The 12,988-nt window shown below is 41.6% G+C and overlaps 1 protein-coding gene across 1 annotated transcript; it reads right to left on the bottom strand.

Moving 5' to 3' along the window:
• Nucleotides 1-1,442: 1,442 nt before the first annotated feature.
• LOC137235502 (uncharacterized) lies at nt 1,443-5,264 on the bottom strand. The gene is given in 2 exon segments (XM_067758510.1): nt 1,443-2,398; nt 2,401-5,264. Coding segments are annotated over 2 exon segments (3,210 nt in total). The 5' UTR covers nt 5,213-5,264; the 3' UTR covers nt 1,443-2,000.
• Nucleotides 5,265-12,988: the final 7,724 nt, after the last annotated feature.

Raw genomic sequence — 12,988 nt, 5'->3', positions numbered from 1 at the left:
AGTTGTTTATTCAATTTTTTTTTTCAAGTACGCTTCTAGTCCGGTTTAATTGATGGCCTTTAGCAAATGGCACGGTTCCCGAAGGGTATTTGGCTCCGGTACCGATTTTTCGAAAACGGGTTCTTCGGTACCCGTTTGCATCATTTTATGCATCCCTAATATAATGTAGATTTAAAAACTCGGCATGTATGTACATACGTTGGTATAAGTATATGGGCAGTCAGTGCCCGTACTTTACCGCATTGGTAGTTTGACATACCTTTTTGGCCCATTTTTCATTTTCTACTACTACCGCTACCAAAACCCAGATTCTACCAATATTTCAGTATTTTCGCACTGAAAACGTATACTGTATACTGCGATAATTTTAAAGTATTGAATTGCAGAGCCCACCCAACTACCATTAGGGGGCGATACTGATCAAATCAATAAATTTTGAAAAAATTTGTGCAGAACTTAAACAGGAAATAAATTTTTGAGTGGAGAAATATAATGCCTGAGTACGCGAATATTTTCTGCGCTATTTTTCTCAGTTTTTTTTTTTGTTTTTTTTTGTGAATAATTTGAAGGAAAATAAAAAGTTTTACGTAAACGATAGCAAGCTGACCTTGGTTATTTGGCGGCAGTAATTTTGGTACCTTGGAAAATGGTTGTGGTAGGTAGACGTTTTGGGATGTGATTTATTTGTGATTTGTTTGTTTTACGATAAATTGGGAATTTTTTGGTACCAATATAAACCGTAGTTATCGTTTTCACGAAACTTCTACTACCATTTTCAGTGCCCCAACATTTTGCCTTTACAAAAGTCCATGCACTGGTAGATATTTACCAGCCGCAAAGACAAAAAAAATTGTGCACATTCATACACACCCGTGTATAGAATGTAAATTTCTCAGAATTGAAACAAACGGGACTAATCGAAAGAATTTTTCCGTTGTTTCATTATTTTTACTACGGCGCGTGGCCGTAGTACAATCGCTTGCTAATTTTTTAATTGAGTAGACGTGTTAGTTTTGTTGTTGTAAAGTAGTAAAAATTGTATATTGGAATTTTCGTGAATATTGTAAATTTGCAAAATTAAAAAAGTAAGGAAAATATAATACGAATGGCTTAATTAACCCTATAAAACGAAGCAGTCAACTCCAACAGCAAAAATGTTTAAAAGCAAAATAATGGCATGCGGCTTTGCACTTGCTATTTGTTTGCTGGTCCAAACTTCAGTGGGCGAAAATAATGCCAATGGTATTAATGCCACATTAAGTAATAATACAGCCATAAATAAAAGTATCCAACCATCGGACTCCGCCGCTGCCATTCAACCAACAAAAACCACACAGAATATAACACTAAGTGGTGGTAAGCCAAATGTCAGCTCCGCCGGAGACAAGTCATCAGTACAATCAACATTCAGCAACAATCCATCAGCTGACAAACAATCCGCTGGAATCAACGCCTCCTCACTATCATCAAATACATCAATCCCAAATACGAATGAACTCAGTACCAATGTATTAACAAACGCTACCATATCTACGGCTACAGGATTGGCACCTGCAAATAATACACAAAATGCTACAACACCTACTGCAGACCCACCATTACCAGACCAACATGCTGTCGAGCAAGAGCACAATTCATCATTGTCCATTTTCTTTGTTATTTGCGTTATTATGTTGGGTATTTTGTTGATACATTCAATGTTAATGACTGGCTTCCAATATTTGCCTGAAAGCATTGTTGTTGTATTCCTTGGCGCATTGATTGGTCTGTTTTTGAAGGTTATGTCGGGTGAAAATCCCAGTTGGAAGCGCGAAGAAGTATTTTCGCCAACGGGCTTCTTTTTGGTTCTCTTGCCACCGATCATATTTGAATCGGGTTATAACTTACATAAGGGCAACTTCTTTCATTTTTATGCATCTGAAGATGTGTGTATCATTCGTTATGCCAATTATAAGCACTTAGTTCTTTTTAATAAATTTTGTTGCTATACATTGCAATATTTATGATAAATGGAACGACATGCTGCCTTCATTCGCGGCAACTTTAAGCTTTTCTCGCATCACTTCCTGACTTGAATAATCAGGCAATTTTAAATAATTTACACATGTCATCACTGATGGTAAATATTCGTTTGGATTTTGATTACCATCAAGTGTTTTGCGCACAATTGTTAGCTGTGGTGTTAAAGACTTAAAAACTCCAGTCGGTAGTCGGGGTGAGCCGGTCACAAATTGTAAAAAAAGACGCTGCTCGTCACGATTATATGAAGAGAGGATATCATATAGATATTGTATCGCCTGGGAATCTTGGGTAAACCCATGGTCAGTACGGCAACAGTCTTGAAGCATTTTAACGTCCCATCGTTGGTAGTTGCAAGCACCAGAACCACAAAAACATTTTCCAACTCTTCAGGATAAAACATACGCAGACGTTGTGTCGGGAAAACCGAGTCAAATCCTTCTCGTAGCGCCTCAAATTGTTTCTGCACGCCTTCAACAAGGAACCAATACGTCACCAATGAGATGTACTGATGTAGATTGTGAATTGTTACTGGCGTATCACGACCACCACGGCATAGTTCTATATTTGCATAGCCTGGTAAAACGAAATCCAATCCAAGATCAGCTATGGGGCATCCATCCCAATCCAGCGATTCAATCTTTTCAGTCTTTTCCATTGCATCAAGTTTCGATTCGTTTAATATTTGATCGCGTTCAAGTACCACGTCCTGTAATCTTACCAATGTACTTTGCACTTCGGGTGCGACACGTGCCAAATCGGCTAAACCAACTGAATATTCTTCATTCAATAGCCAGCGGTAGAACGGTATTGAGAATGGTAGATCCAACATTCGACTATCCATAACAGCCTTAGCCATAAATTTTCCAAGGAATTTGGATTTTGCTTTGGCTTTTGATACTTGCGGCAATTTGGATGACTTGCCCAATGGCATGGGAAAGAGTCCGTGTGGAGTATTTACATATGCCATGGATGTGCTGGTCGTTATTGTCGCCACAGATGATACAATATCGCTAATTTCAGGTGGTGATCTATCACCTCTTTCGCGTGGCAGCTGTTGTGATAGTTGGGACTGATTTTGCTGGGTCTCGTGTTCCATTATCATGTTTAAAGCACTATCATTAGGAGATGAAGTGATACCCACTTGATCCATATTTAATTGGCGCTGTTGATATTGCAGCTGTTGCTGATGATTGTGATGCAATATCATACCAGACTGTGGGGCATTACCAGCGACCACAACTTGATGTTGTATTATTTGCTGGGGATGCTGTTGTTGTTGAAGCGACTGTTCTGGTACTGGGGTGCCACCTGCTGCTACGACCATCGTCTGTTGCTGTTGTTGTATTTGTATTGCCCCACCATTGCTGTTACCCAAGCGACTATTCAACATGTTGGCCAGTGCAGTTTTTGTTTTCATATTCATTTGCTGTTGTTGAGTTTGTTGCAATACGCCCTGTTGTTGTGGATTATTGATTTGCTGCTGTGGCAGCTGTTGCTGCTGTTGTGGTGTTGGTTTGTCACCTTCAACAGAACCTTCTTTACCATCTTTAATTACTTTCGGCTTGTCTAAGTCAAGCAAAGTTTTGGCTGCAGATGGCTGTTGCGTCTTTTGGGGATTCAACGATTGCAAACCAGATGGTGTATCTGATAATATATGAAAATGTGAAGTGGGAGGTGGACCCATTGGTGTTGGACGTAATTCTGCATCGATTTGGTAATTTATAAGACCCCATTGTTCCAGGAATGCATGTACACGCATTATAGCGCATACATCACCAGCTAGGTTTCTGCGACAGGCGGTGCTGGTTAAGTATTCAGTTGGATTTAATCTGTAAGTATCAATCATAAAATTACGATAAGCCATATAAATTTCAGGAGTTTTTGATTTATTTTTGCCATTAAAAAATTCCGACATGGCACGTTTTTCAATAATATGGATAGAGTTGTAGTCAAACCAAGCCGAATATGAGGGTACAATAATGTGATGGGTTTGCTCGGTAACATTGTCTTCCATATCCTCTTTGGCAGAGGAAGAGAACTCTTGAGTATTACTGTTGTCACTAGTTTTACCAGTTTGTGAATTTTCACCATCGCCAGTGGAAAGCGCCGGAGCCGCGCTACCGCCTGTCATTTCATCATCTAAATCTGTCATAGTGCCACTTCTAATGGGTATCATATCACTGTCAGCACGTGATTTTCCTCCTGGTGCTGGACTAGCAGTTGACTGCATGGGCGCTGATTTTACAACCTCTTGAACATTCGGTTCTGCTGGTGGATCATCCATGTCACGTGTCAAATCTTCATCGTCATCTTCGTTACGCAATTTTTTATGCAATACGGCTGGCGAACGCTTACGTTTGCCAGGTTTCGAAGTGTTTGGTGATGGTGAACGACGTCGCTTTTGTTTACCTGTCGTAGTACCACTTACACCAGAAGAAACGCGTTTCTTTTCATCCGTTCCAAATGACATCATATCATCAACAGACATACGATGTTTATGTGTTTTCTTTTTGCCCATTTCATCGACTTCGTAATACTCTTCGACCATCCATTCATTATATTGCTCCAAATCCAAAACCCAAGATGCCGAAACAAGCCAACGTTCTCCAGTTGAGTCTGGATTTTCGGGGACGAATTCGGGTAAATCAAAAGTATTTACTGCCCAAGAGTCGTATGATTCAGGAAAATAATACCAATGCAACATTACATGATTTCCGCGCTTAAAAACTGGTCGTGCATATTCATCTGGATGAGGATCAACCACCGGATATATAATGTGAGTAGCTTCATCCTCATCGAATACGATTTCTACACGTCTGGTAATTAGTATATCACGTAATCGTTGTGCTAAATCTTTGCTTACTTCTGGTCTGATGTAAATATAATGTATACGATGAAGATTTGCCTCAACCAACGCTTGTTCAATGTCAATCACCAATTGGATATTTGGATCTTTACGTGGTGGATTTTTACCAACGGAAAAATCAAAATTTTTTTCGCGTTGCTCGGCACGAAATCTAAACATTGTGCTGAAGATGATACATAGGCCACCGCCAGGCTTGAAATCCATAAATAAACGCATCGGGATTCGCGTTGCCGGCGGCTCCTGAGCATTTTTGCCCAACTTAGCCTCCACATATTGCAACAATTGTATTAATAATTGTGCCCACGATTCTTTGGTTAAGTGCATCTGCGTTCTGTGGCAGACCCTGAGTCTGCGTTAGGGTTCTGGTGTCCTCGCTCGGGGTGAGTGAGTGAAATGGGGTTTGGTTGTGAAAATTAAAAATAGGTGTTTTGTGGCAGATGGGGATCTGCATTAGGGTGGTTGATTGGCCTCGGTGGGCGAGCGCTGGGTTTTGAAATTTTGAAAATTTTAAAAGGATTATGGGCCGAGTGCCTTTGCTTTCTGTGGCAGACCGAGGGTCTGCGTAAAGGCTTTTCTGGTATACTCGTTCTGGAATAACGAGTAAGTGGGATGGTTTTTTTTGAAATGAAAAAAATAGAAGTTTTTTTTTTTTTTTTTTTTTTTTTTGAACGGAGGGATGTGGAGGAACGGGGGGATTGTTAAGCGAAGCTTTTGGTCCTCGCACAATCTATCTCCGTGGGAAGAAGGATCAGTTTGACCAAAGGTCGTCTGACTTGACCCTTCTCGGTTATGAGGTCGACTACACGTACTCGGTTATCTTCGCCGGGGTGTACGTTGACGACTCTGCCTAACCTCCATTCGTTGGGAGATAAGTTGTCCTCTTTGATGACAACTAGATCATCCACTTTAAGATTTTGCTTTGACTGTTTCCACTTCACTCGTTTTTGAAGTTCGGAAAGGTATTCAGTTTTCCAACGAAGGCAGAAGGTTTGATGGAGGGCCTTGAGCTTCTGCCATCTGTTTATTATGGAGGCCGGGCTTTCGTTCACATCCGGTTCTGGCGGCGCCAGAAGATGGCTGCCCGTTAGGAAATGTCCTGGGGTTAGTGGTTCCAGGTCCGTTGGGTCATTCGACCCCGGACTGAGAGGGCGCGAGTTGAGGCACGCCTCAATCCGGCACAAAAGTGTTTGGAACTCCTCCATAGTATATTTGTGGGGAGAAGCGATCTTTTTGAAGTGGCTTTTGAAGCTCTTCACTCCCGCTTCCCACAAGCCGCCCATATGTGGAGCGCCAGCGGGAATAAAATGCCAAGTTAATGCTTGATGGCTATACTTGGAGACTGTTTTGTCTCGGCTTTCTGCCAGGAAGGCTTTGAATTCCGATCGTAGAGATCTGGAAGCTCCGACAAAGTTCGTACCATTGTCGGAGTAGATGTTCTTCGGACATCCTCTTCTCGCGATAAAACGCGAAAAGGCCGCGAGGAAGCCTGGGGTACTAAGGTCACTAGTGGCTTCTAAATGGATGGCCTTAGTGGAAAAGCAGACAAAAAGGCATACGTAGCCTTTTGACAGTCGACATCCCCTACCGCGGTAGCTTTTGATGTCGAAAGGCCCTGCAAAGTCTACCCCGGTATTGGTGAACGCGCGGGTAAAAGTAGTCCGTTCGCAGGGAAGGGTCCCCATAAGTTGGGACTGTACCTGCTTTCGGTGAATAATGCAGGTTTTGCACTTGTGGATGATGGCTCTGATCATGGTCTTGACATTCGGTATCCAGTATTGGGTTCGGATAAGACGGAGCATGAGCTGGTTCTCGCCATGAAGGGAGTCATGATGAGCCATCATAACTGTAAGGCGAGACAGCCTACAATTGTACGGCAAGATGATCGGATGACGCTCATTGTATGACATGTCCTTTGAAGCCCCTAGACGCCCCCCTGTTCTAATAATATCATCTTTGTCGATATATGGGTTGAGTGACAGTATTTCACTCTTTCGATCGATAGGTTCCCTATTTTTCAATTTTAAATATTCTGTCCCGTAAAATTGTTTCTGGCAGACTCGTATTAATGCTTGAGTCGTTGCCTTAATCTCATCGGCTGAGATTATGCACGACCTTTCGTGGAACATTGCTTTAGTTTTTGGGTGAGTTCGTTTATAAAATCTCCTAACATAGGAGAGAACCTTTAAGGCCCTGGGTAAATTTGAAAAACGGTCGAGAATATCTACATGATCTACCCTTGTCGTGGCATATGTTTGTGCCCTCTTCTCCTCAACGGACGTTTTGTATTCGGTCTCTTGTGCTGGCCAGTGGGAATTGTCTTCTTGCAGCCAAGAAGGTCCCTGCCACCACAACGAATTGTTGGTCAACTCTGATGCAAGTAGTCCTCTGCTTCCTAGATCCGCTGGATTAGATTCCGAGTCCACGTGAAGCCAGTCCTTGCTAACGACCATATCGATGATCTTAGTGATTCGGTGTGCGACGAAGGTTGACCAGGAACAGGGCGGCTTTCTTATCCAAGCGAGTACGATGGTTGAATCCGTCCAGAGGTGAACTTTTGCTGGCCCCAAATGAATGTTTCGGAATATTGATTCCATGATTTCTGCGAGCAGCACGGCGCCGCAAAGTTCTAAGCGTGGTAGTGAGATGGTTTTCACTGGGGCTACTCGGGTTTTGGCTAGCAAGAGATTTGTGAAAATTGTATCGTCCCTTTTTACGCGCATGTATATAGCTGCTGCATATGCCTTTTCCGATGCATCGCAAAAACCATGTATTTCGATGTCGTCCTCGGGCGTAAAATTTACCCATCGCGGTATCCTAATGTTATCTATTTCGTTATAGTGTTGGGTGAAATTTTCCCACCGTTCTAAGGTAGTTGGGGAGACAGGTTCGTCCCACCCGGTGCCCTCTAACCAGATATGCTGCATTAGTATTTTTGCCACTATGACCACTGGTGCAAGCCAGCCTAAAGGGTCGAAAAGTTTGGCTATAGCGGATAGGATTACGCGTTTGGTGATGTTCTCGCCACTCTCTAAAGCTCCTGCGGTGAAGTAAAACATGTCTGAATGCGCGTTCCATCGTATTCCGAGTGCCTTCACCGAGCTAGCCTCTTCAAACGCTAGGAAGTCCTCGCTGAGCAGATCCGTTTTGGGGATGTCCTGAAGGATTTCCTCACAATTTGATGTCCACTTGCGCAATGGAAAGCCAGCTGAGTGTAATGCTTCGCGAATCTCGTTTCTTGCTCTGATTGTTGACGCTATTGTATGTCCTCCAGATAAAACGTCGTCGACATACATACTTTCTCGTAATATACCCGATGCTATTGGGTGCGTATTTTCTACATCATCAGCCAATTGTAGAAGTGACCGTATCGCGAGGTAGGGGGCATAGTTTACACCAAATGTGACAGTCTTTAGTTCGTAAAGACTGATGGGTTCGTTGGGGGATGTTCGATGGACAATTCTTTGAAATTTGGCGTGATTATCGGTCACCCAAATCTGCCTATACATCTTTTCTATGTCGCTATTAAAGACAAAACGGTAAAGTCTCCAACGTAGAATTAAAATAGGCAAGTCTGCTTGGAGTACTGGACCTGGGTGGAGTATGTCGTTTAGACTAATGCCATTTGCCGTCGGACTTGACGCGTTGAAGACGACGCGCACCTTGGTAGTGGTACTTTCCGCCTTTACAACGGCGTGGTGGGGCAGGAAATAATTATCCGAATCGTCGGATGGTATATTATTTTTAATTTTTCTCATATGTCCAAGCGTTTCGTATTCGGATAACACCCGAACATATTCTTTCCCTAACTCTTGGTTTTTTAGTAATCGCCCCTCATTTCTGAAGAATTGTGAACATGCGCGCTTTAGGGACGGTCCTAATTTAATATTCTCATGGTAATCCTGCCTGAATGGTAGCGAAACTATATACTTCCCATTTTCATCACGTTTTGTCGTTTCCTTAAATAGTTGTTGACAATACCTTTCTTCTTCATTAAGCATTTTGTTTTTGGGAACATTTTCTATCTCCCAGAAAGCTTTTAATTGGTTGTCCAATGCAACCTCGTTATAAAATGACATGATGCTCTTCGTTGGACTCGGTGCTTCGACGCGACCGGTTAGTATCCAACCGAACACTGTCTCTTGGGCCAAAAGTGTATTTAGTACATTCTTTTTCAGACCGCTCAGTATAATTTGGGGATATATGTCTCCTCCAAGTATGAGGTCTACGTCTTCGTTGATGTAGAACCTCTTGTCTGCCAACACCAAGTCTGGGAATGCCTGCATAGTCATGGCATTGATATGGCAGGATGGAAGATTCCCAGTGAGTTTGGCTAGGACTAGAACGGGTGTAGTCAGGCTGAAGCAGGCATCCACTGGTGAACGTAATTCAATTTTGGATGCCTCTTTCACCTGAGCTGACACCGCATTTGTGATGCCTGAAACTTGGGCATGCATTTTCCTCGCTGGCAAATTGATTCTGCGTTTCAGTCTTTCAGTTATAAAGGAACATTCAGACCCTGAATCAATTAATGCCCGCGCGGAGAAGTCGGTACCATTATGGTGAATGTGTACGCGAGCAGTTCCTAATAGCACACCTGTGCTGGAATTCGTATGACAGGATGTCACATTTTTGTTCCCGTTTGACCCTGGTTTTTCTGATTCCTGTCTCGCTAATGCCTGTCTAGAAGTAGAGGGCCTATTATCGTAGGAGTGTTGGGGCGGGTTGTAGGTGGTATTTTTCTGTAGGGTATCCGCATGCAGGAGCGTATGGTGACGAGAGTGGCACGTATTGCAGTTGTAGGAACTGGTGCATCTGGTCACTGTGTGTCCTGGGGATAGACAATTCAGACAACCACTTGTAGATTTTATGAATTTAATCCTTTCTGGAGGGGTTAACTCGCAAAAGCGTGAACAGTTGCGTAATCTGTGTTCAGGGGATTTACACATTTTACAAATTGATTTTATTGTTTGCTTGGATACTTTCGTTTGAAAAGCACCAAGTCTTTTCGTAGGGGTTTCTGACGATTGTCGCGACGCGTTTGGTTTTTGCACTTTCGAAGTGGCATGCCCTGTAAAACCAGACACTGTTTCAAGTGTCTGAAACCGATTAGACAGGAATTTATCCATATCCTCCCACTTGGATATGTCCATTTTATGGTCTATACTTTGCTCCCAAAGAGCCAGCGTGCTCTCTGGTAACTTGGTTGAGCATAGATAGGTCAGGATTGCATCCCAATTGGAAGTGTCAATTTTGTGGCATTTGAGGGACGAAATACAATTATTTATATCATTTTGCAGCTTTTTTATTGAACTGCCACACTCACTTTCTACCTTTTTTAAGTTGAATAAAATTTGCAGTTGTGTGTTAACTAAGATACGTTTGTTTTCGTATCTTTCACACAAGTTTTTCCAGGCCATCTCGAAACCTTCATTTGTGAGGGGGCATTTTTTAACGATATCTTTTGCTTCGCTCTGCGTTTTGTTGTTGAGATGGAATAACTTTTCCACCCCTTTCAAGCTGGAATTGTTTATATAAATTGCCGTGAAAAGATCGCGAAAAGTTGGCCAAGACAGATAATCCCCTTTAAAAACTTCCGTGTCGCAAGCAGGGAGGCGAATTTTATGCCCATGAGGTTCTTGCTCAGGGTTGACGTTCTTTTCATCCTTCTTGTATTTTTCTGCCTCAGCAGATATAGACGCTGAACATCGCACGTAGATTGCGTATGCTGCCTTTTGCTTCTTTCTGATCGCCATAACGTCATCCGCTGACACCTCATCAGATCCCAATAGCGAATCAAACGCAGACTTTACCTTCTTCCACAAGAGCCGCAACTCTTCCTGCTGTATTGCAAGGGTGTGTTTGCTATGGTCGCTCTCCGGAATAAGGCTGTAATCTTTATCAAACTCTGCGATTGATTCTGCTAAACGGATGTAGGTTTCCATTGTTTTATTTACGTTTATTAACGAGAAAATTGCCGATTATAGAAATGGAACTCTTCAGAGTTAAAATGCCTGCCCAGCCCTAAATAAAAACTATTGAACTTCAAGTTTATTATTTATTTTGTTTATTGCAGACTTTTTGTCTTGGTAGCGACAACGAAAAGGGTTTATTTTATGGACTTTTTGTCACAGCAGCGACAACAGAAAAAAGGTTTAATTTACAGACTTTTTATCTCAGCGGCAACAACAAAAAAGGGGACCACTCGCCACCTCCACAAATAATGGGTGTATTTTGGTGAAAGTGAAAAAATGCGTGCGATATTGCAAAACAAGCGCCAAAAAAAAAGTGTAAAAAGTGTTTAAAAAGTGAAGTGAGCACCGGATTAATTAATTAAATTGAACTTAATTTCGTGTTTGTGAAATACAAAAAAAAACAACAACAAAACCTATTTAGTATGGTGCGGAAAGTGAGGTTAGGTTAACCTCTTCCTTGTGTTGTGTCTGGAAAACCTTACCACTGGTGGGGGGATAAACCAGATAATCACAAGGATCGAACTAAAAATTAACAAACCAAGTGATTGAATTTTTGAAATTGGAAAGAAAAAAAAAAAAGGTGCTCACTAAATAACTTCACTTTTTTACACTCCTTTTCGATTTAAATTTTTCGCGCACGACACGGGTATTTATCTTTATTTGTCACTAATAATCACTTAAACGAGAAAAAAAAGTGGCAAGAAATATAACACTTACTTCTTATTTTTGCTGGAGGTATTGATGTGATGGCTGTGGCAAATAAAACTTTTGATGATTTTTTTGTTTGTGGCAATTCGTGCAAAATTTTGTAATAGGCAAAATCCTTCGGCAAAAGTTTATGAGTTGGATAAATTGTGCTGTGCAGGTAGATTCTCTGGTGCGGTGGACTGTAATTTTAGGCTTTTAGTTCCTTTTTTCGGTGAGTAAGGACCAATGTTCGGCCTGAGTGCGTCGTAAACCGGCAATGGGAATGGCGCACACGGGTCGATCTCGGGTTTATGGGTTTCTCGAAATGAAATAAAGAAACACAAGAGGATTTGCCTCGTTATAAAATATTATTTAATTAGAAAGTAAAAGGAAAATATACAATTGGTATAATGTTACCTTAATGTCGCAAAAATGACGATGGTGATCCGGGGCGTTGTGAACTGCTTGGCGGTCGATCATAAAAAAAAAGCCGGTTGTGCCGTTGAGGACAACCGCTAAGCCGCGAAAAGGTCCTCTGGTATTAAGGAGGGGAAAAAAAGCCACACACACAACAGCCCCCACATATACGTGCATGGGTGCTGACAACCTGCACACACACATGCATGCGTATGAAACGCATGCATGTGCATGCATGCACACAAATGCGGCGTGAGTGTGGGTGGCTGGAAATCTTATTAAAACGTTAGGGGGGGGCGCCGTCAATCAAGTAAAAGTTAGGCCTTGGGCCTAAACAACTTATAATACCATAGATTTTCAAAACATCTTCAAATAAAATTTTTGAAAAAATGGTTTGTGCAATCTTCACCACTATATATTCTAAAACTATCTAAACTTGACAAGGAATATGTTTTTGAACTGATTTAACTTTGCTAGAATTTTTAATATCTATTGGTTCTAGAATACACTCAAAGTCTGCATATATAACAAAAGGCACATGCAATTGTTTTTTAAAATTACTAAAGTTTAATACTTTATCATTTTAGGAAGGCATCTCTGTTACTATTTTAATTCAATGATCCTTTTGGTATGGTTAAGCTTCGTTTTTATGGAAGTGGATTAAACATGTGTTGCATGCGAACACTTTCTTTGTAAATTTTGTTAATTGACTGCGTATTAATCTGAAAATATATAAAAACAAGTAAGGAAGGCTAAGTTCGGTTGTAACCGAACATTACATACTCAGTTGAGAGCTATGGAGACAAAATAAGGAAAATCACCATGTAGGAAAATGAACCTAGGGTAACCCTGGAATGTGGTTGTATGACATGTGTATCAAATGGAAGGTATTAAAGAGTATTTTAAGAGAGAGTAGGCCATAGTTCTATGGATGGACGCCATTTAGGGATATCGCCATAAAGGTGGACCAGGGCTGACTCTAGAATGTGTTTGTACGATATGGGTATCAAATGAAAGGTGATAA

Source organism: Eurosta solidaginis, chromosome X (genome assembly GCF_040869045.1).
Source record: "Eurosta solidaginis isolate ZX-2024a chromosome X, ASM4086904v1, whole genome shotgun sequence".
Classification (NCBI taxonomy): domain Eukaryota; kingdom Metazoa; phylum Arthropoda; class Insecta; order Diptera; family Tephritidae; genus Eurosta; species Eurosta solidaginis.
This window is presented reverse-complemented; position numbering and strand designations above follow the sequence as displayed.